Genomic DNA, 24,467 nt, shown 5'->3' with positions numbered 1-24,467 from the left:
TCTCTAATAACTAAAGTTCCTTGGGTGAATAATGTAAACTCACTACACCGGTATGTTTTAGCGCTTTCATGGCGAGTTTACTGACAGATATAAGTAAGAACTTTACACTACTTTATATTAGAAATGGTAACAGAGGAGGATGAATGTCCCATAACAAGAAGATAGAGAAAAAGAAGAAGCTTATCGACTACAAAGGCGGACACACGCAATTTTTCAGGATTTATGCAGATCCCAAATACAGATCAGCAGGTACCAGAAGGTAAGAAAAGTTGCTTTTGCATAATATTGCGAAACAAAACGCCAGATAATGTCTTACCTTATACACACACCATAATAATACTCATATGTTGAAGCACAGTACAATCCATCAAGCGGTGCGGCTTCATAGCTTACCAAAGTCGTACTAAAAGATTTTGATGGATTTTTGAGCGCCGTGTTTAATGTTCTATATTTTCAATGGAACATATAAAATGTTGGTGTTGCTTACTTGAGTCATATTGCCATCATCTTGCAGTCTCTCTTATGTTTGACTGCCATTTACTGGCCACACTTATCATTGATAACATGTACAAAATAAAAATAGCTTCGAGGTCGGTACGCAAAACAAGAATTGTTCCGTACATTAGGCGCACCGGGTTATATAAGGTGCACTGTCGAGTTTTGAGGGGGAAAAAAGGATTTTATGTGCGCCATATAGTCCGGAAAATAGGGTAGATGAAAATAGAAACATTTCAAATCAGGTTACAAAGGCTCCTAATTTAGCTGTTGATCTATGCAATATCATATTGTGTCACATCCAGTTGTTAATTTACTGTTTATATCTGGTTACATTCTGTTGTAACACGGTTCTATCTACACTTCTGTAAACAAGGCATAAACACTTCTGTTTGGATACTTTACAAACAGAAGGGCAATACTACAAATTTGGGTATCCATCCAATTGCCTGTATTCCGTGAAATGCTGTGGTGGTCAACCAAGCTAAGGTGCAAACAAGCAGCGCGCGAACGATCTGAGTAAACAAGGGGCCTAAATACATTAATTAAATAGTTTGTGCTATTTTTGTTCTAGTTTGTGCTGCACAAAAATTTTCCGTTGTAGTTTTTATTAACAATTTGTATTTTTTATGTTATTATCGTATATTGTTTATAACCAGCACAATAACATAAAAAAACATAGTAGGTAGACAAAAAGCTTTTGCAGCACAAACATAGCACAAACTAATGGGACAAGTTTGGGGATATTTTGACAAGTTGGGGAGGTGGTTTATAAATCATAAAACATTATTGACATTAAACTATTATAGTTATACAAAATATTATTGCATTACAAATCACCACAAATAGACACCGTTTTGAAACAATTAAGGTGGGGCGGTATAGCTCGGTTGGTAGAGCGGCCGTGCCAGCAACTTCAGGGTTGCAGGTTCGATCCCCGCTTCCGCCATCCTAGTCACTGCCGTTGTGTCCTTGGGCAAGACATTTTACCCACCTGCTCCTCGTGCCACCCTCATTGGTTTAAATGTAACTTAGATATTGGGTTTCACTATGTAAAGCGCTTTGAGTCACTTGAGAAAAGCGCTATATAAATGTAATTCACTTCACTTCACAAGGTATGTAAATAAATGTTTACAAAATCTTTCGTACCGTATATCTCTGAGACTTATAGTCCGGTGCGGCCTAAAATGTAGTGGGTGCGGCTTATAGTGCGGAAAATACGGTGAAAATACGCGTATTGTGTTACACCTTAGTCCTGACCACAAGTCACCCATCTAGGAGATTAAGTGAAGTGAAGTGAATGATATTTATATAGCACCTTTCTCTAGTGACTCAAAGCGCTTTTACATCGTGAAACCCAATATCTAAGTTACAGTGTGGGTGGCACTGGGAGCAGGTGGGTAAAGTGTCTTGCCCAAGGACACGATGGAAGTGACTAGGACGGCGGAAGTGGGGATCGAACCTGGAACCCTCAAGTTGCTGGCACGGCCACTCTACCAACCGAGCTATACCGCCCGAGTGGAAAAAACAGTTGACTTATTAGTGTTTCATTGCGTCCATTAAACCAGATTTTAATTGTATTTACAAAGTATGTGAAAACACCCTCTAAACATCCCAAAATGCCACAAATTCAGTCCAAATATTTTCGGCATTTTCCGTAGATTCTACGTCAGTGTAGTAGCGCTTTTGCACATTTACCATATTATCAGATCAGTCGTACTAGAAATGCGCAAAAATTAGTTAGAGATGTGCTGTTTATAATTTACAATCCTTGTGTAAGACAAGAACATATTCTTAGATTTATTTTTCTATGCATTCGAAATCATAAGGGACGGTGTGGCGCAGTGGGAGAGTAGCCGTGCGCGACTCGAGGGTCCCTGGTTCAATCCCCACCTAGTACCAACCTCGTCATGTCCGTTGTGTCCTGAGCAAGACACTTCACCCTTGCTCCTGATGGGTGCTGGTTAGCGCCTTGCATGGCAGCTCCCTCCATCAGTGTGTGAATGTGTGTGTGAATGGGTAAATGTGGAAGTAGTGTCAAAGCGCTTTGAGTACCTTGAAGGTAGAAAAGCGCTATACAAGTACAACCCATTTATTTATAATTAAATAGCTAAAAATTGAGTGAACAGTTTGAGGGTCCTCTCCCAGCAGGCACAAGACATTGAAACAACGTTGAGAACTTGTTGAATATAACGTACAACATGCTTTTTGACGACGTTTAATCAATGTTGGGTCCTGACGTTGATTTGACCGTTGAATTTTGGTAATTTCCCAACCAATATTCTACAACACAAATACAACGTTGAAACAACATGCTTTTTGATGACGTTTAATCAATAGCGAGCTAATTAAGACTAACTAGCAGTGGCGGGCCGTGCGTTTCCCACCTAGGCCTTCAGTGATCTCCGACTTCAATGATTACCTCTCAAAAGACCATAATTGATGTCACCACATGACTGTTGCTGGAGAACACATTTACACCCTACTGGGCATTGAAGCATATCAACAGTGTACAAAACGGGTAATTTTCTGGCCCATTTAAAAATCAATTAAAACGCATCAGCAATTACAACATATCTTATATGTTACTGTCAAAATAAAATGTCAAAAAACATTAAAAGGGAAAAAAATCAAATATTTGAACTCACAATTTATAGAACTTTTTGGACGCCGTACAAGCCAGTGGTACCCCTCCTTGCCGGCTTATTCGAGTGGAAATGGCGAGCATTTCCCCATTTTGTCACCAGAACAGCTGAGCTAGCTTCCCGGGTTGGCCGACATCGTCTCACAAGATGTAGTTTCTTGTTAAATATCCTTTTGAAAATGGTGTTGCATATCTGCCACCTAATCAACATTTTGTACTCCTTCTCTGGCTACGGCACAACACTTCCCGCTTCCTGCTAAGTTGAAACTTGTTATTGGATACTCACTTTGGAATGATAAGTGAGTATCCAATCACAGTCTCGTTAACATCAGGCTACCTACACTGCAAAAACTGAAATTTAAGTAAGATTAATAAATATGTCAAATAAGGGTGATATTTGCTTATTTTCTGTCTGATAAGATAATTCTTCTCACTAAGCAGATTTTATGTTAGTGTTTTACTTGTTTTAAGGGATTTGGTCCTAAATGATCTCAGTAAGATATTACAGCTTGATGCTGAGATTTCATGACCTATATTGAGTAAAACATGCTTGAAACTAGAATATCAACTGTTGCAAAGCTGTGTCATCAACACTCACAAGTATAAAACTACTTTTTTAAAGTCATAATTTCTTATTTTAAGCATGAAAAAAAAAATCATGACTTTGACACAATTGTGTCTCATATTAAAACAGATGACAGCCAAATGGACTTTGCTGTTTTATTTCCAATGAAACAATAGAAAATACGACAGTTAATACTCAAACATTTAACATGTGACATTTCTAACAATTTTGAACAGAAATAGTTCATGCACATTCAGGTAAATTCTTCAAAATTACAATAAAAACCATTTTGGCCAGGGGCCGAGCTATATATATGCGCACTAATTGACTGAAAGAGCGCGCACTTGGCGCGATGATGTCATGTTGTCGATGGAAAAATGCATTTTTAGACAATATGATTTGCCTGAGCGGCTAGGAGACCCCGGGAGTAACAAGTGGTTGCCTTGTTGCCTTTCCATTAAGAACAATAAATTAGTTTTTAGTATAAGTTTGCTGGTTTCAAGAAATGTAATGCCGAGCGCATATCATTATGTCAAGATAATGGCACTAGCATTTACTTAATTTAAGAATATTTTTCAACATATTGAGCAAAAAGGTCTCTTTTTTTTCTACCAAGAAAAGTGCACTTGTTATTAGTGAGAATATACTTATTTTAAGGTATTTTTGGGTTCATTGAGGTTAGCTAATTTTACTTGCTTTGGAAAGTCTCGACAAGCCAAATTTTCTTGTTCTTCCATCCATCCATTTTCTACCGCTTATTCCCTTTGGGATCGCGGGGGGCGCTGGAGCCTATCTCAGCTACAATCGGGCGGAAGGTGGGGTACACCCTGGACAAGTCGCCACCTCATCGCAGGGCCAACACAGATAGACAGACAACATTCACACTCACATTCACACACTAAGGCCAATTTAGTGTTGCCAATCAACTTAACCCCAGGTGCATGTCTTTGGAGGTGGGAGTCTATTGGCAGATAATTTTGCTTAGTTCAAATAAAATACCCGTAATTTTTTTTTTTTTTTTCTTGTTTTTGAACATTGACTTTTTGCAGTCTAGATAGGCTACTGTCAACAACGTGTGATCTGATCGGCTATGGCAGGGGTCGGCAACCCGCGGCTCCGGAGCCGCATGCGGCTCTTTGATCACTTTGATGCGGCTCAGCAGCTTACTTGCTGAACCCCCCAATTTTCCCGTGAGACTTCCGGATTTCAGTGCCTCTCGCAGAAAACTCCCAGGATTAATATTCACCGATTTTCACCCTTACACCTATAATAAGGGCGTGCCATGATGGTACAACATTTGGCTTGGCGCTCTCTACAATATGTATTAACGGCGTGCCAGCCCAACACTTTTTATACAATATACATCTTCTACTTGCTCACGTACGTGACAGCAAGGCATACTTGGTCAACAGCCACACAGGTTACACTGACGGTGACCATATAAAACAACTTTAACACTCTTACTAATAATGCGCCACACTTTGAACCAAAACCAAACAAGAATGACAAACACATTTCGGGAGAACATCTGCACCTTAACACAACATAAACACAATAGAACAAACACCCATAATCCCATGCAGCCCTGACTCTTCCGGGCTACATTATACACCCCTGCTACCACCAAACCCCGCCCCCACCCCAAGCCTGCTCCCTCACACATCAACCCCCCCCCCCCCCCCCCCTCTCCTCTCTGTGCGTCGGTTGAGGTGGGCGGGGTTTGGTAGCGGGGGTGTATAATGTAGCCCGGAAGAGTTAGGGCTGCATGGGATTCTGGGTATTTGTCCTGTTGTGTTTATGTTGTGTTACGGTGCAGATGTTCTCCCGAAATGTGTTTGTCATTCTTGTTTGGTGTGGGTTCACAGTGTGGCGCATTATTCGTAAGAGTGTTAAAGTTTTTTTTATACCGCGACCGTCAGTGTAACCTGTGTGGTTGTTGAACAAGTATGCCTTGCTATCACCTACGTGAGCAAGCGGAAGCCCCATTCAACATGTGGTTGATTAGGCACGCTGATTGTAGTGGGCGCTATATGCTGTACCATCACCGCACCAGCTTAAAAATTCCATAAAAAGGTGTGGACATCGTGTCTGAGACCCCTGATTTATACATAGCACAAAGCAAAAAAAACAACTTTGTATGCAATGTTATTTCATTTAAAATTTCTAAAATTTTTGCCGCTCCCATTGTTTTCTATAATTTGTGAAACTGGTCAAAATGGCTCTTTGACTGGTAAAGGTTGCCGACCCCTGGGCTATGGCAACTGTCTCTCAATTTTATGTGTTGTCAAATTGATCCGCTAACGGTCCCGATGAGTATCCAGTCACAGGACACGTAAATGTCACGTTCAACCTTAAGCCAGCTAGAAGGCCTTACTGACAACAACTCGCGATCTGATTGGCTATCGCATCTGTCTATCACCTGTATGTGCCCGCATTGTTGATTCTGTTGATTTCGTACAGCATGGCAACATAATCCAGCTGAATTCTGATTGGATACAAACTAAAACTAAAAACTGGAAGGAGCATAATATGACATGAAGAGAATATGAATAATTTTAGATATTTAGGGAATGTAAATAAATAAATAATTGTATCTTTACTTATGATCATGATTTCTGGTTATGTTAGGCCAGCTGAGAAGACCTTACAGGCCCTGACGGCACACCACTGCTAACTACGATGCATTTTTGTCCTCAGCTGACGCCGGCGGACAGTTCGTCTCTGTCGGACTACAGCAGTGAGCCCGCTCTCTACTTCTGACCACTCTGATTGGCCCGGACAGCGATACCTTGGCCCACAGGACCACCTCGAATGGACTGTCACACCTGGAAGTGAACCACTTCTTAGAAAGACACATTACCTGACACCTTCAGGGAACACACGCCATGGTAGCGCCGCCACTCGCCACGTATTAGAACTCCTCCAGGGGATCTTCTTGTAAAAAGCAGCTGGACTGTTTTTTGCCCCCAAAACATCTTGGACAGTTGATCTGTCAAAGCATGGACAACAATCAAATCGATCCAAAAGTTTTTTTTCTTTTTTGGCCCAATAATCTGCCAATGTCCGAGTGGACATGAAGACACAATGACAGCGTCAGCATGGAAATGTTAGTATCGGCTACAAAAACACAACAATAACAAAACCATAGGGTGTGTCTCAAATGCAATACTTCCATCAGTACACTTCAATAAGTACACTGTGTACTTACTTGCTGTCTCAAATCGATTAAGGCTGCAATTAATAATTAATTAATAAAAATAAATTTAAAAAGCTGCTTCGATTAATCATTAAATTAGCGTAGCTAATAAAAATTTAACTGCGCGGGAGTGCATTGAACTTTAAATATTTGGACATAGTTTTACTGCAGTAGAGCAAACATGAGAGCGGTGGTGCATGTGTGTGATTTTATTACAAATTTACACACGTTAAAAGTGCAATTTCAATGTTGATGTGCATTTATAACGAAAAAGGCAAGACGAAAACATGTTATTTCAACTTTTTTTCCCGAGGCAATAAAGTGCGTTTTATCCGATTACTCGATTAATTGAACACTTTAATCAATAGATTACTGGATAGCGACTTCCCTGAAATCAAGGACTTATCATAAATGGCCATCGCAATATTTGTTCTCCCCTTTTTTTAATGGTAAAATGCGACCACTCAAGTTAGTTCCACCCCAGATGGCGACTATAATAATAATAATAATAGATTTTATTTGTAAAAAGCACTTTACATTGAGCAAACAACCTCAAAGTGCTACAGTGTATTGAAAAAATAAATAAATAATAAAAAGATAATTAAGAAAAAATAAAAATAAATAAAAACTAGAACTAGTATGCATATATCTATATATGTTATTTATATATTTTTTATGTTCCTATCGTATATTGTTTATAACCAGCCCAATAACATAAAAGAACATAATAGGTAGACAAAAAGCTTTTGCAGCACAAACATAGCACAAACTAATGGGACAAGTTTGGGGATATTTTGACTAGTTGGGGAAGTGGTTTATAAATCATAAAACATTATTGACCTTAAACTATTAAAGTTGTACAAAATATTATTATTAAAAGATTATTAAAAGACGGGTTTTAAGCCTTTTTTAAAAGCATCCACAGTCTGTGGTGCCCTCAGGTGGTCAGGGAGAGCATTCCACAGACTGGGAGCGGCGGAGCAGAAAGCCCGGTCTCCCATAGTTACCTATTGAAGGTGATGAGTTCATTGCACACTGACTATTTTTCATTGATTTGAGTGCAACATCCTGGTACTTAAGAGTGCACTACAATTTGCCTCCTCGGCGTGAGCGCACTCAAAGCATGAAGTGTACATACGGAAGTACACCACATTGAGACACAGCCTTTTTTCTTGCAGGTTCTTGCTTACAGAAGTACAAAAAAAAAAGATGTCAAAAGTCGTTTGTTGGGAAGTTGAACCAGCAACTTTGGACGTTAAGGCTAACTAACGTTAGCTTTTTGCATCTTTTCATGACAAACCGTCGGTTTTCAAAGTATTTGCAACGTTTCACCCACTCGGTGCCATTTGGAATAAAATGTATAAATGCATGATAAAAAAATACTTCTTATTATTGAACAAAGATTTAAACTAGGGGTGTCCTGATACAACTTTTACATATACCGTATATGGAGCCTTGAAAGTATTCGCCGATACCGATGGAAATCTGATACGATATCAGCAAGAATCTTTAATTTTTTTGTCGTGTTGAATGTTGGAAAATATTTGATCGAGTGAAATGAGTCAAACAGAGAACAATAGTAGGTAAGAAAAACACTAACCTATTTATTATTAACCGACTAAAAGGGACTTACTCTATGTTGTCTTTAAGTTGAAGTGAAGAGGGCACAATAATTAATTAGGTTAAGAACATGACTTACTACGTCGAATTATGCGGACACGTTTGTTACTTGATACTTCCCACTACACTTCTGCCTTGGATACTTTGTACATGTAAGTAATATACGACTATAATTGTTTGTATCGACAAATGTGCTGTTTTAGACTGCATTGTTGTTCAATTAGGGAAACTTATTGCGACTGTCTAGCTTGTGTGCTATTGTTTGCTGAGCTGTTGTGTAGCTGCCAGCTCCTAGTAGCCTATAACCTACCATGTTTACCTTTTTGTGAATGACTTGACGAGAAAACACAAGAGAAGACCAACCTTGTGTGCTTATTGGCGGGCGTTTAGACGGCTTTGCACAAATGGGACCGCTTGTATCGGAGTTTACATCACACATTTTACATGCAAGCACATATGATCTGATACTTGTTTTTTTGGATGATATTAGATAGATATCAACGTCAGTTTGGGACACCCTTACTTTAAACAACTGTGAACATATGAAAAATAGCATTTCTTGTCTGTTTTTGCATTCCGAAACTTACACTTCTAACAAATGTTATATTTTTACATACGTGGTACTCTTTCTCCCAAATAGACTTAACATTTATTAATATAAGTTCAAATTCACACTTTAGTCGTGGAATTTCACTCCGTCCTGCTACCCTAATAAACAGGTGTCAAACTCAAGGCCCGGGGGCCGGATCTGGCCCGCCACATCATTTTTGAACGGCCCGTGAAAGCTTGGAAATAACATGCATCAATAAAGTACTTTCTTTCTTTTTCTTTTTTGACAGGGGAAAAAAAGACATGTACTGCATGCAGTTATACATCTTTTACACTGTATCTATTTACCGTATTTTTCGGAGTATAAGTCGCTCCGGAGTATAAGTCGCACCGGCCGAAAATGCATAATAAAGAAGGAAAAAAACATATATAAGTCGCATTTTTTGGGGAAATTTATTTGATAAAACCCAACACCAAGAATAGACATTCAAAAGGCAATTTAAAATACCGTATTTTTCGGACTATAAGTCGCAGTTTTTTTCATAGTTTGGCAGGGCTCTAGTGCGACTTATATATGTTTTTTCCTTCTTTATTATGCATTTTCGGCAGGTGCGACTTATACTCCGGTGCGACGGTAAATAAAGAATAGTGAACAACAGGCTGAATAAGTGTACGTTATATGACTCATAAATAACCAAGTGAGAACGTGCCTGGTATGTTAACGTAACATATTATGGTAAGAGTCATTCAAATAACTATAACATATAGAACATGCTATACGTTTACCAAACAATCTGTCACTCCTAATCGCTAAATCCCATGAAATATTATACGTCTAGTCTCTTACGTGAATGAGCTAAATAATATTATTTGATATTTTACGGTAATGTGTTAATAATTTCACACATAAGTCGCTCCTGAGTATAAGTCGCACTATGAAAAAAACTGCGACTTATAGTCCGAAAAATACGGTAATAATACAACATACTGTATATCATCATACATTCTAAACATTTTGGGGGTAAAAACATACATAATCTACTTAGCCTTATGATTTCAAAGCAAGGTGTTCATCAAATTGTACACTGTAAACATGACAATATATATATTTTTTAAAACAGCTTCAGAATCCTACCGTAAGAAAAACTATTTACAGTAATACACTGTGAAAAGAGCAACCATATTTTTCATGCAAAAAAACTTGCCAGCTAAATCACCAGAATTTTACAGTAAAATAGTGTGACTGTAAATTTAATGGTAAAATTCTGCCTTCTTTCTTTTTTGACCGCAAAATCCACATTTCTTTTTATTTTTCCCACATTGTAGGTAAAATATACATTTACTAATCAAATGCATAAGTAATGGTGTGACAATATCGTGCAGCCAATCCTTACACATGTATGTTTCTTTTATTAATGTTACAAGCCAAAACTGCAACGTGGCCCTCAATGAAAAGGAGCCCTAATACATGAAACATCTCTGTACAAAAATGTTAATAGCCAATACAGATAGTCAGATTGAAATATTTAAAAAAGAGAAATGCACATTTATTTTGAGACATTTATACCAAACAAATGGCACAGATTCGGTGAAATTATCAATAGAATTAATCCGTAGCACCCTGGAGGAGGTTTTCATGAGTACCTATGCGCTTTGTTTTTTTGTTTTTTGTTTTTTCCTGTTTAAATAAACGCTTGAACAAGTGACCTTGGCCAAAAAAAAAAAAACGTGTTGCAGGCATGAGAGAAATGCATTCTCCACGCACGCTTCTTGTGTATTTATTGCTGCTCGGTGTTTTGCATGTCTTACACCTGCTTATGTACGATGTTGTCATGCTTTTTTGTGTAACGGCCGCAGAAAGAGGACCTCGCGTCTTCTCACATTCCAGACAGCTTGTCGGTCGGCAAAAAATCATCCAAGTTTAGTTTTTTTTTATTACAATGAAAAGGAATGCACCATACTTTTATTTTTTAAACTCCTAATGCCAAGTGATTAAAGTCATGTTTTACACTCAACCACGGCCAGTATTGTTGTACACTTTCATTGTAACACAACATGAGCACAAGTAACGTTTTTGTTTTTGTTTTTTTTCCAGATTTTCTGCCGTTTTTCCTGCTCTTTTTAAATGTCAAATGCTTTGTTTAATGTTGAAGACAGGAAACGATACAAAATAAGAGTTTTCTTTGCTCTGTTGAAGCATTTTTTTTGGACAGCTGATTGTATGATGAATATAAACAAGAATTCACCTTCTTGCAGACTTTTTTTTTGTTCATTCTTTAATGGAATGAAAGGCATTGTGGGTAATGTGCAGAATGTACGCAATGAATGGATGCAATGTCCACTTTTTCCACATTTTTCACAGCCTGATGATTGTCGTCCGTCATCCTTGGAACACACATTGTGTAAAAAAAAAAAATGATTTTACGGTAAAAAAAAACAAACGTGAAAATAACAGTAGTACTGTTTTTCCATTGACTGTAATGTACTACTGTAAAGTCAACAAAAGCAGATTTTACAGTCAAATTCTGGCGAGTGAGTTTGATTGATTGAGACTTTTATTAGTAGATTGCACAGTACAGTACATATTCCGTACAATTGACCACTAAATGGTAACACCCGAATAAGTTTTTCAACTTGTTTAAGTTAAGTCCACGTTAATCAATTCATGGTTCAATTCATGAGCTGTCTGTTTTTCACCTTAAAATCTAGAAACAGTTTCCCCACAAGTCATGCTTTGGATCTCACGTTGCTCAAAAGTATTTTTCACCTCTAACTCTTCTAAAACATCCGTACCTCGGTTTTCACACGCCCGACTTTTTGCAGGATTTGGTTTACAAGGAAAACCTTGCCAATATACCCTAAGCCCGTCTTGTTTGCACAACACAAACTACAGTAGTCGCGTATTGATCAATTATTATAAATCTATGATCTTTTATTTCCTGTTCATTCTTGTGGCGCCCTTTAGTGCAGTGTTTCTTAGCCATAGGACCAGGGCCCGTTGTTTGGCTCTGCCATTGTTTGTCAATACTCGGTTGTAATGCACTTTTCCACCACTTGTGGCAGTATTGACAATATCAAACAAACAGAAGAAGTCTGGAGCTCAAGTCATTGAGAGGTTTCTCAAGTGCAAAAATTATGACTAAAGCAGTGGTTCTTAACCTTGTTGGAGGTACCGAACACCACCCGTTTCATATGCGCATTCACCGAACCCTTCTTTAGTGAAAAATAAAATCTTTTTTTTTTTTTCAAATTCAAGACAAATGTATGTTTTTGGTAACACTTTAGTATGGGGAACATATTCTAACTAACAAAGACTTAATTTAGCGTTATTTGGTTAGGGTTCGGGTCAGGGTTAGAGGGTTAGGGTTATAATAAGGCCATGCCGAATAAGGCATTAATAAGTACTTAATAATGACTAATTAAAGGGGAACATTATCACCAGACCTATGTAAGCGTCAATATATACCTTGATGTTGCAGAAAAAAGACCATATATTTTTTTACCGATTTCCGCACTCTAAATGAGTGAATTTTGGCGAATTAAACGCCTTTCTAATATTTGCTCTCGGAGCCATGACGTCACAACGTGGCGTCACATCGGAAAGCAATCCGCCATTTTCTCAAACACCGAGTCAAATCAGCTCTGTTATTTTCCGTTTTTTCGACTGTTTTCCGTACCTTGGAGACATCATGCCTCGTCGGTGTGTTGTCGGAGGGTGTAACAACACGAACAGGGACGGATTCAAGTTGCACCAGTGTCCCAAAGATGCGAAAGTGGCAAGAAATTGGACGTTTGTTCCGCACACTTTACCGACGAAAGCTATGCTACGGCAGAGGTGGCAAGAATGTGTGGATATCCTGCGACACTCAAAGCAGATGCATTTCCAACGATAAAGTCAAAGAAATCTGCCGCCAGACCCCCATTGAATCTGCCGGAGTGTGTGAGCAATTCAGGGACAAAGGGCCTCGGTAGCACGGCAAGCAATGGCGGCAGTTTGTTCCCGCAGACGAGCGAGCTAAACCCCCTATCGACCCTAGCTTCCCTGGCCTGCTGACATCAACTCCAAAACTGGACAGATCAGCTTTCAGGAAGAGGGTATGTCTACAGAATATATTAATTGATGAAAATTGGGCTGTCTGCACTCTCAAAGTGCATGTTGTTGCCAAATGTATTTCATATGCTGCAAACCTAGTTCATAGTTGTTAGTTTCCTTTAATGCCAAACAAACACAAACCAATCGTTGGTTAGAAGGCGATCGCCGAATTTGTCCTCGCTTTCTCCCGTGTCGCTGGCTGTCGTGTCGTTTTCGTCGGTTTCGCTTGCATACGGTTCAAACCGATATGGCTCAATAGCTTCAGTTTCTTCTTCAATTTCGTTTTCGCTACCTGCCTCCACACTACAACCATCCGTTTCAATACATTCGTACTCTGTTGAATCGCTTAAGCCGCTGAAAACCGAGTCTGAATCCGAGCTAATGTCGCTATAGCTTGCTGTTCTTTCCGCCATGTTTGTTTGTGTTGGCTTCACTATGTGACGTCACAGGAAAATGGACGGGTGTTTATAACGATGGTTAAAATCAGGCACTTTGAAGCTTTTTTTAGGGATATTGCGTGATAGGTAAAATTTTGAAAATTTTTTCGAAAAATATAATAAGCCACTGGGAACTGATTTTTAATGGTTTTAACCATTCTGAAATTGTGATAATGTTCCCCTTTGAGAGCCAATATGTTACTAATTTGCATGTTAATAAGCAACTAATTAATGGTGAATATGTTCCCCATACTAAAGTGTTACCATGTTTTTTTTACTGGTGCACAAAATGAACCGTGCATGAACATCACCTTGTTCAAACAACAAAACCAACACAGTGTATAAACTCACAACAAATTACACACCTGCAAATCAGTCAAATGTTGCCGTATCCGTAATACGCCGATAGGGAGAAGTTTGTATTTCCACGATGAGTCGGGTGTGTTTTGACCTCCTAAAGTCTTTAAACAGTATTTTCATTTTCACTTTTTTTATTGACAGTTTAGAGAAGAAACATATTCATTATTAATGTATTCATTCTAGCACAACGTAATTGTATGTACAGTCGCGATCAAAAGTTTACATACACTTGTAAAGAACATAATGTCATGGCTGTCTTGAGTTTCCAATAATTTGTAGAACTCTTATTTTTTTGTGATAGAGTGATTGGAGCACATACTTGTTGGTCACAAAAAACCTTCATGAAGTTTGATTCTTTTATGAATTTATTATGGGTCTACTGAAAATGTGACCAAATCTGCTGGGTCAAAAGTATACATACAGCAATGTTAATATTTGGTTACATGTCCCTCGGCAAGTTTCACTGCAATAAGGCACTTTTGGTAGCCATCCACAAGCTTCTGCTTGAATTTTTGACCACTCCTCTTGACAAAATTGGTGCAGTTCAGCTAAATGTGTTGGTTTTCTGACATGGACTTGTTTCTTCAGCATTGTCCACACGTTTAAGTCAGGACTTTGGGAAGGCCATTCTAAAACCTAAATTCGAGCCTGATCTAGCCATTCCTCTACCACTTTTGACGTGTGTTTGGGGTCATTGTCCTGTTGGAACACCCAACTGCACCCAAGACCCAACCTCCGGGCTGATGATTTTAGGTTGTCCTGAAGAATTTGGAGGTAATCCTCCTTTTTCATTGTCCCATTTACTCTCTGTAAAGCACCAGTTCCATTGGCAGCAAAACAGGCCCAGAGCATAATACTACCACCACCATGCTTGACGGTAGATATGGTGTTCCTGCGATTAAAGGCCTCAGCTTTTCTCCTCCAAACATATTGCTGGCTATTGTGGCCAAACAGCTCAATTTTTGTTTCATCTGACCACAGAACTTTCCTCCAGAAGGTCTTATCTTTGTCCATGTGATGTCAGATGAAACAAAAATTGAGTTGTAATACCCAGCAATATGTTTGGAGGAGAAAAGGTGAGGCCTTTAATCCCAGGAACACCATTCCTGCCGTCAAGCATGGTGGTGGTAGTATTATGCTCTGGGCCTGTTTTGCTGCCAATGGAACTGGTGCTTTACAGAGAGTAAATAGGACAATGAAAAAGGAGGATTACCTCCAAATTCTTCAGGACAACCTAAAATCATCAGTCAGGAGGTTGGGTCTTGGGCTCAGTTGGGTGTTCCAACAGGACAATGACCCCAACACACGTCAAAAGTCTATTCAATTGAATATAGATTGAAAAGGATTTGTATTCTGTTTTATTATTATTTATTTATTGGGTTTTGGAAATGTTGTTATGAATGTGCCGTTACTTCAAACTTATAGCATTTGTATAAAATGTTGGTGAAGGTTTTTGTATGTTTTTAAGAGAGACTTTCATAGGCGGAATAGATCGAAACCCCATTACCTGCGTTGTTAGCCACCTCTTGCTAGCATTTGTTTATGAGTTGGAAGGTTTTTTTTTGATTGATTGATTGATTGAAACTTTTATTAGTAGATTGCACAGTTCAGTACATATTCCGTACAATTGACCACTAAATGGTAACGCCCGAATACGTTTTTCAACTTGTTTAAGTCCACGTAAATCAATTCATGGTAACTCAAGGCATAAAAAATGTGTTCTTGTCTCACACAGGGATTGTGAATGACAGGCAAAATTTTAAAAAAAGGGCTGTTCCTCTAGTCCAGGGGTCCGCAACCTGTGGCTCTGGGGCCACATGAGGCTCTTTCATGCCTCTGCCCTGGCTCCCTTTGGCTTGCCTTTGACACAAAATGTCAATAAATAATGGCTATTTAATTTTAGGTAATTCTATTTTATTTAGTACATTTTAATGCTACAGTTGTTATTTCGGAGATTTCTGTGATTTTGTAATATAAAAATAAAACATATTTTAATATTTTGTGCCGTCTTTTGTTGCCTAACAATTGTATTGTTTTTTTTGGCGGTCAACTTCCGGTAAACTAGCAATTGACGTAAAATACAACATTTAAAGCTTCATGGACAGATTAATTTGCCTTCACAAAATACTTTGTGAATCGTTTTCTGTCCCATGTTTGATTTAATAAATGATATTTCATAAGTGTAGTGAAAGTGTAAGTGGCGTTATCGTCATTTTAGGGAACAAACAGAGTTTGCGGCTCCCGGTGGGTTTTATTTGGTGGGAAATGGGCTCAAATGGCTCTCTCTATGGTGAAGGTTGCCGAGCCCTGCTCAAATCTTTAAAAAAGTATCAATATATTACATAAATTATGACAATTATATCGACTAAACAACAGAAACTTGCCTGTAGTTGTGTTGGTTTTAATGCGGGAACATCACTTCCGGTCTCTTCAAACGACTCTTGTGTTGTGTTCAGTCGCCTACACTGTACTGCCATCTGGTGTGTGAAAACTGCAACTACACTCAAAAGCCACTATACTACGTCTCTCCCCTCTTAAAGGTAACTGCACTTTTTGGGGTAGTCATCATCATCATCATTCACAATCATTATGTAAAACATATGTTGTTGTTGTTTTTTTTAATGCATTTTAAATATTAAATACATGCATTAAAAAGTCCGCTTACAATGGAGCCTATTGTAGTCACTGTATTCTGCCTAAAAAGCCCTTAAAAGACCCCCAAACAGCTCCATTATGGTTTTATATACAAACCCAAAAACCAGTGAGAAGTTGGCACGTTGTGTAAATCGTAAATAAAAACAGAATACAATGATTAGCAAATCACTTTCAACCTATATTCAATTGAATAGACTGCCAAGATAAGATACTTAACGTTCGAACTGGAAAACCTTGTTATTTTTTGCAAATATTGGCTCACTTGGAATTTGATGCCCGCAACATGTTTAAAAAAAGCTGGCACAAGTGGCAAAAAAGACTGAGAAAGTTGAGGAGTGCTCATCAAACACTTATTTGGAACATCCCACAGGTGAACAGGCTAATTGGGAACAGGTGGGTGCCATGATTGGGTATAAAAGCAGCTTCCATGAAATGCTCGGTCATTCACAAACAAGGATGGGGCGAGGGTCACCACTTTGTCAACAAATGCGTGAGCAAATTGTCGAACAGTTTAATAACATTTCTCAACCAGCTATTGCAAGGAATTTAGGGATTTCACGTCGGTAATACCATCAAAAGTTTCAAAGAATCTGGAGAAATCACTGCACGTAAGCGATGATATTATGGACCTTCGATCCCTCAGGCGGTACTGCATCAAAAAGCGACATCAGTGTGTAAAGGATATCACCACATGGGCTCAGGAACACTTCAGAAAACCACTGTCAGTAACTACAGTTCGTCGCAACATCTGTAAGTGCAAGTTAAAACTGTACTATGTAAAGCCAAAGCCCTTTATCAACAACACCCAGAAACGCCGCCGGCTTCGCTGGGCCCGAGCTCATCTAAGATAGACTGATGCAAAGTGGAAAAGTGTTCTGTGGTCTGACGAGTCCACATTTCAAATTGTTTTTGGAAACTGTGGACGTTGTGTGACCAAAGAGGAGAAGAACCATCTGGATTGTTATAGGCGCAAAGTTCAAAAGTCAGCATCTGTGATGGTATGGGGGTGTATTAGTGCCCAAGGCATGGGTAACTTACACATCTGTGAAGGCACCATTAATGCTGAAAGGTACATACAGGTTTTGGAGCAACATATGTTGCCATCCAAGCAACTTCTTTTTCATGGACGCCCCTGCTTATTTCAGCAAGACAATGCCAAGCCACATTCTACATGTGTTACAACAGTGTGGCTTCATAGTAAAAGAGTGCGGGTACTAGACTGGCCTGCCTGTAGTCCAGACCTGTCTCCCATTGAAAATGTGTGGCGCATTATGACGCCTAAAATACCACAACGGAGACCCCCGGACTGTTGAACAACTTAAGCTGTACATCAAGCAAGAATGGGAAATAATTCCACCTGAAAAGCTTCAAAAATTGGTCTCCTCAGTTCCCAAATGTTTACTGAGTGTTGTTAAAAGGAAAGGCCATGTAACACAGTGGTAAAAATGCCCCTGTGCAAACTTTTTTGCAATGTGTTGCTGCCATTAAATTCTAACTAAATGATTATTTTCAAAATTATTTTTATTCAAGACAGAAGTTTGAGGTTTTCACTTTATTGCTCTTAATGTTGCAGACTATTTTTTTGCATGCATTTTGTAAACACAAGTATTTTATTCAAGACAGAAGTATTGCTAGCCAGAGGAAGCTCTTAATTTAGTTATTTGAAAAACATTTAATAAAAAGTACAATTTATATCTAGTCTAAAAAGAACAGTATTCATATTATAATATTGCTAAAAGTAAGATGCAGTGAAATTAAGTTTTTTTTTAAAAGTAAAATTAAAGTAAATGTTTTGAATCATCCCATCATTTGTACTCATTTGCTTCTTTAAAAAGTAGGGGGGGGAACGTCAATCAATTTTTTTGTGAAAAATTTGGAGATTTTATTTTTGGGCTATATGGTCCAGAGACTACCATTTTTGAAACAGGTTCATAAAAACAATGTAGCGCTGTCATCTAGATGGCCTTTGACTATAGATTTCTTGCAGTAGGTCCTTTAAAAACAGACAAAATAAATATACAATCATCAAATGTCCACTGCAGAGGACGCTGTCAGGTTCAAACACTGATGACATCTATTAAAACAGACGAGAAGCAAGGAATCATTCAGAGTTCAATTTTGCTCAATTGAGAAGACACGTTATTTTGGCTGTATTCTAGTTACAGATCCAAACTACATTCTAAAATTCCAGCCTGCGTGCTTCCTCTATTTATTTGGGAGGTCCCTGTTTACATCACTGAAGCTGTCGCTAAGGGAAGGAGGTACTCTCGACAACTCCAGTTAGACACAATATATGATTATACAAAAATGCAACATGTGTTGACGCTGGTGATATCGCCTTGTCTCTGCCCTGTCTGCGTCACGGCGGTGTTCAGCCTTGGCAGTCAGCAGGCCGTTCCTGGACACAAACACTGATACCAGTAGTGCTGCTAGGATCCTGATGAGAGTGCGGAAATATGACCATATCACACCAGTTCTCAAATCCCTTCACTGGCTTCCTGTTCCACTTAGGATTGAATACAAAGTCTCCCTACTAACCCACCAGTGCCTCCATGGAAATGCCCCCCTCTAAATCAAAGAACTACTCACCCCCAAATCCTCCACAGGACACCTCCGCTCCGGACAGGCTAACCTCCTCCAACCTCCGAGGACATAGCTACGAACTATGGAAGACCGGGCTTTCTGTTCCGCCGCTCCCAGTCTGTGGAACGCTCTCCCTGACCACCTGAGGGCACCACAGACTGTGGATGCTTTTAAAAAAGGCTTAAAAACCCTTCTTTTAAAGGGGAACATTATCACCAGACGTATGTAAGCGTCAATATATACCTTGATGTTGCAGAAAAAAGACCATATATTTTTTTAACCGATTTCCGAACTCTAAATGGGTGAATTTTGGCGAATTAAACGCATTTCTATTATTCGCTCTCGGAGCGATGCCGTCACAACGTGACGTCACATCGGGAAGCAATCCGCCATTTTCTCACTTTCGTCGGTGTGTTGTCGGAGGGTGTAACAACACGAACAGGGACGGATTCAAGTTGCACCAGTGGCCCAAAGATGCGAAAGTGGCAAGAAATTGGAAGAAATTTGTTCAAAGTACGAGGGTGTGGGGAAAGCCGACGAAATGGTCAGTCGTTTGTTCCGCACACTTTACCGACGAAAGCTATGCTACGACAGAGATGGCAAGAATGTGTGGATATCCTGCGACACTCAAAACAGATGCATTTCCAACGATAAAGTCAAAGAAATCTGCCGCCAGACCCCCATTGAATCTGCCGGAGTGTGTGAGCTATTCAGGGACAAAGGACCTCGGTAGCACGGCAAGCAATGGCGGCAGTTTGTTCCCGCAGACGAGCGAGCTAAACCCCCTGGATGTCTTGGCTCACACCGTCCCTTTAGCTTAAAAACATCTATTTTTTTCAATCATTCGAGTACATTCGGGTAGTCTTGTGTAATGCAGTATTTTGTGTATTTAGGTATGGTTAACCTGAGTGCTGTAAACGTGGAAAAATATATGTTTTTAGCACGCCTGAAATGGGCTGTCTGCACTCTCAAAGTGCATGTTGTTGCCAAATGTATTTCATATGCTGTAAACCTAGTTCATAGTTGTTAGTAATTATCTTATCAGACAGTGTTAAGCCGCTGAAATCCGAGTCTGAATCCGAGCTAATGTCGCTATACCTTGCTGTTTGTTTGTATTAGCATCACTGTGTGACGTCACAGGAAAATGGACGGGTGTATATAACGATGGTTAAAATCAGGCACTTTGAAGCTTTTTTTAGGGATATTGCATGATGGGTAAAATTTTGAAAAAAACTTCGAAAAATAAAATAAGCCACTGGGAACTGATTTGTAATGGTTTTAACCCTTCTGAAATTTTGATAATGTTCCCCTTTTAAAAAAGCATTTTTATAGATATATGCATACTAGTTCTAGCTATTAGGCTGTTCTAGTTTTTATTTGAATGTATTTTTTTATTTTTTTTCAATACACTGTAGCACTTTGAGGTTGTTTGCTCAATGTAAAGTGCTTTCTACAAAAAAATATATTATTATTATTATTATTATTATTACCAGACTGGCTTGCAATCTTTTGGATTGCCAGCTTTGCACAGACAAAAGAAAAATACCACTTCCGCACAATTGACAATAATTATAGCAATGGCCCTTAAGCATAAAAGTTGTGTGATAACATATATATAATTATTATAACAAGACGCTGGGTCTCAGGAATATACAAAATAAAAAATAATAATAAAAGGGAGATATCCGAACCCTCGGTCCTTAGCTTTCTGATAACATGGCCCGTGGAACAATTCGGCATAACCCTGTCATATAGTGCTTATCTCCAGGTTTGTCAGGGCTCGACAGGTTCCTCATCAGGTGCGTAGGTCTGGGCTCCTACGTCACTCAACAACACTGCAGTCTGTATCCAAGGCAACAGCAAAAAGACATGATGTCACCTGCTATACCTAACAATGGTGATGAATGTCTCTAACTAGTATACAACAAGAGTGTTGATATATGAGAGATCTCGTCTTACACATGCCAGGGACGGCGTGGCGTGGTTGGGACAGTGGCCGTGCCAGCAACCTGAGGGTTCCTGGTTCGATCCCCAGCTTCTATTACCTATTCTGTGTTGTGTGTTTTATGTTGCACGATTGCACCAAGAAAAATTCCTAGTTCGTGAACCCGTTCTCAAACAATGGCAATAAAAACTATTCTGATTCTGCCAACCGAGTCACGTCCGTTGTGTCCTTGAGCGAGACACTTCACCCTTGCTCCTGATGGGTCGTGGTTAGCGCCCTGCATGGCAGCTCCCGCCATCGGTGAGTGAATGTGTGTGTGAATGGGTGAATGTGGAAATAGTGTCGAAGCGCTTTGAGTACCATGAAGGTAGAAAAGCGCTATACAAGTATAACCCATTTACCATTTAACTCCTTGAAAAATGTATGTTTTGAGGGGAAACGTGCAGATAGAGTAATACAAACGCTTCATACAACATCCCCAGACATGTGTGCATAAAAGTGCAGTGACGTGCGGTGAGGTTCATGACTGGTGAGGCACTGACTTCATCACAGTCAGATTTACAAACATATGAACCCTAAAGAGTATCTTATTCACCATTTGATTGGCAACAGTTAACGGGTTATGTTTAAAAGCTCAAACCAGCATTCTTCCCTGCTTGGCACTCAGCATCAAGGGTTGGAATTGGGGGTTAAATCACCAAAAATGATTCCCAGGTGCGGCGCCGCTGCTGCCCACTGCTCCCCTCACCTCCCAGGGGGTGATCAAGGGGATGGGTCAAATGCAGAGGACAAATTTCATTACACCTAGTGTGTGTGTGACAATCATTGGTACTTTAACTTAACTTTAACTTTACACATACAAACTGTAGCAAACAAAAAAGCACATTTAATAAAAAAAAACGTTATTATGGTCTTACCTTTACTTAGAAATTAAGTCCATACGCCGCAACTAAAGCCCTCACTTAAACTTTCCACGTGCAAGATTGAATCTATTTAAAAAAGTGTAACCGAGGCTTTATAAATGTCGCCTATACTGTATGAAACTACAAAATAACAAACACGGAGGCTCCAGTTTACACGAGGACCACTTTATTTACATTCTTTCAAAAACCTCCGCAACGTGACATCACTTCCGCTCTTAGCGCCTTCAAAATAAGAGCTCAAGGCATATACTGTATAACAGCGCATAACAGGAACTTAACATCACAAAGAGGAAAGCCCATGAAAATAGGTTACAAAAGTTATTTAATAAGAAGCCAAAAAGTGCAAAAACAATAATGTTCGTGTTGGAGGAGTTGTGAATTAGGTACACCTGCAGTCTGCAGGTGTATCTAATGTTGTGTCCCTGCAGTCATTCACAACTCCTCCAACACCAACATTATTGTTTTTGCACTTTTTGGCTTCTTATGAAATCATTTTTTAAAATAGATTAAATCTTGCACGTGGAAAGTTTAAGTGTGGGTTTTAGTTGATATAACAATTCTACGGCGGGGGTGCAGGAGGCGAGCCTCAGCCAGTGCGTCTTTTGCAGCCGTTTTATGATCGCTCAACACAAGAAATACTTTACACACATACAGTTGTTGACAAAATACACTGTACATTATATACCTCAGCTAACTAAACTATGGAAATGTATAATATAGTTCATATAGCAATACAGTCTCACTGCACAGCAGGCCAGCAGTTAGCCGAGTCATTGCGCAATCCATGTTGCGGCACTGAGTGACGTGCCTCAACTGGCTGCTGTTCACCGCACCGCACGTCACTGTGAAAGTGTTAACACAAGGTTTGAAAAAAGAAGCTGTTGATTTTCCAGAAGTATTTTGGGTAAAACTTTAGTATGGGGAACACATATTCATCATCAATTAGTTGCTTATTAACATGCAAATTAGTAACACATTGGCTCTTAATTAGTCATTATAAAGTACTTGTTAATGACTTATTCTGCATGGCCTTATTATACAACCAGTAAGCCATTAACTAAGAGTCTTCCCTCAATAACCTCAGAATTATTGCTTATTAAAAAGTTAAAGTACAAATGATTGTCACACACACACTAGGTGTGGCGAAATAATTCTCTACATTTGACCCATCACCCTTGATCACCCCCTGGGAGGTGAGGGGAGCAGTGAGCAGCAGCGGTGGCTGCGCCCGGGAATCATTTTTGCTGATTTAACCCCCAATTGCAACCCTTGATGCCGAGTGCCAAGCTGGGAGGGTATGGGTCCCATTTTTATAGTCTTTGGTATGACTCGGCCGGGGTTTGAACTCACAACCTAGTAACCCTAACCCTTATATGTTCCCCTAGTGTCCAAATAACTTTCTTACTTTAAATAAGCAACTAATTAATGGTGAATATGTTTCCCATACTATAGTGTTACCGTATTTTGGGTTTTTTAAACACTTTGAAAACCCCTGACCTAATCTAAGTGTCCTCCTGAATTACAATAGAAGCTTAAATTGCTTTACTACGCTCTCATTTTGGTCATTTCAGTGGCTAGTAGGATTGACGGTTTCACATCCAAAATCGCGATTCTGAATTGATTCAAAATTGTCAAGAATTGATTTTTGAAAATGTTTTTGGGCCATCTCCAGACTTGCTCTCGGCACAAATACAGTGCATCCACAAAAGTACTTACCGTATTTTTCGGACTGTAAGTCGCAGTTTTTTCCATAGTTTGGCCGGGCTCCAGTGCGATTTATGTTTTTTTCCTTCTTTATTATGCATTTTCGGCAGGTGCGACTTATACTCCGAAAAATACGGTATACACTTTTTACACATTTTGTCATGTCAAGGCCTTATTCCATAACTGAATGAATACATTTTTGTCTGCAAAATTCTACACAAAATACCCCATGACAGTGATTTTTTTTAAATTTGCAAATGTATTAAAAATTTTAAATATTTTATATAAGTATACATACATAAATGTTCATAGTCTTTTTTCAATACTTTGTTGATGTACCTTTGGCAGCAATTACAGCCTCAAGTCTTTTTGGATACGATGCCACAAGCTTGGCACACCTATCTTTGGGCAGTTTCGCCCATTCCTCTTTGCAGCACCTCCACCATCAGGTTGGATGGGAAGCATTGTGTTTCATCCAGGATCTGTACATTGCTGCATTCATCTTAGTCTAATCAGGGAGGTGACCAAGAACCCGATGGTCACTCTGTCAGAGTAACAGCATTCCTCTGTGGAGAGAGGAGAACATTCCACAAGGACAACCATCACAGCAGCAATCCACCAATCAGGCATGTATGGTAGAGTGGCCAGACAGAAGCCATCTCAGTAAAAGGTTTGTCAAAATGCACCTGAAAAAGACC

General features: G+C 39.3%; 1 protein-coding gene and 1 long non-coding RNA gene across 2 annotated transcripts in view; one reads left to right on the top strand and one right to left on the bottom strand.

Annotated features, from left to right (window-relative positions):
- tprn (taperin) overlaps positions 1-11,084 on the top strand; it is a 91,034-nt gene extending 79,950 nt beyond the window's left edge. Inside the window, exon 4 of the mRNA XM_061980765.2 lies at positions 6,402-11,084. Coding sequence (XP_061836749.2) covers positions 6,402-6,464 — 63 coding nt within the window. The 3' untranslated portion in view covers positions 6,465-11,084. The remainder of the gene's footprint in view (positions 1-6,401) is intronic.
- The window catches only part of LOC140679613 (uncharacterized), a 96,484-nt gene extending 80,090 nt beyond the window's left edge, over positions 1-16,394 (bottom strand). Inside the window, exons 1-2 of the long non-coding RNA XR_012051019.1 lie at positions 16,344-16,394; positions 6,565-6,693 (exon numbers count right to left, since the gene is read on the bottom strand). This is a non-coding gene — a long non-coding RNA (uncharacterized lncRNA). The remainder of the gene's footprint in view (positions 1-6,564; positions 6,694-16,343) is intronic.
- Positions 16,395-24,467: the final 8,073 nt, after the last annotated feature.

This window comes from Nerophis lumbriciformis, linkage group LG20 (genome assembly GCF_033978685.3).
Source record: "Nerophis lumbriciformis linkage group LG20, RoL_Nlum_v2.1, whole genome shotgun sequence".
Lineage (NCBI taxonomy): Eukaryota > Metazoa > Chordata > Actinopteri > Syngnathiformes > Syngnathidae > Nerophis > Nerophis lumbriciformis.
Note: the sequence above shows the minus strand (reverse complement) of the source record. Positions and strands in the feature narration are given on the sequence as shown.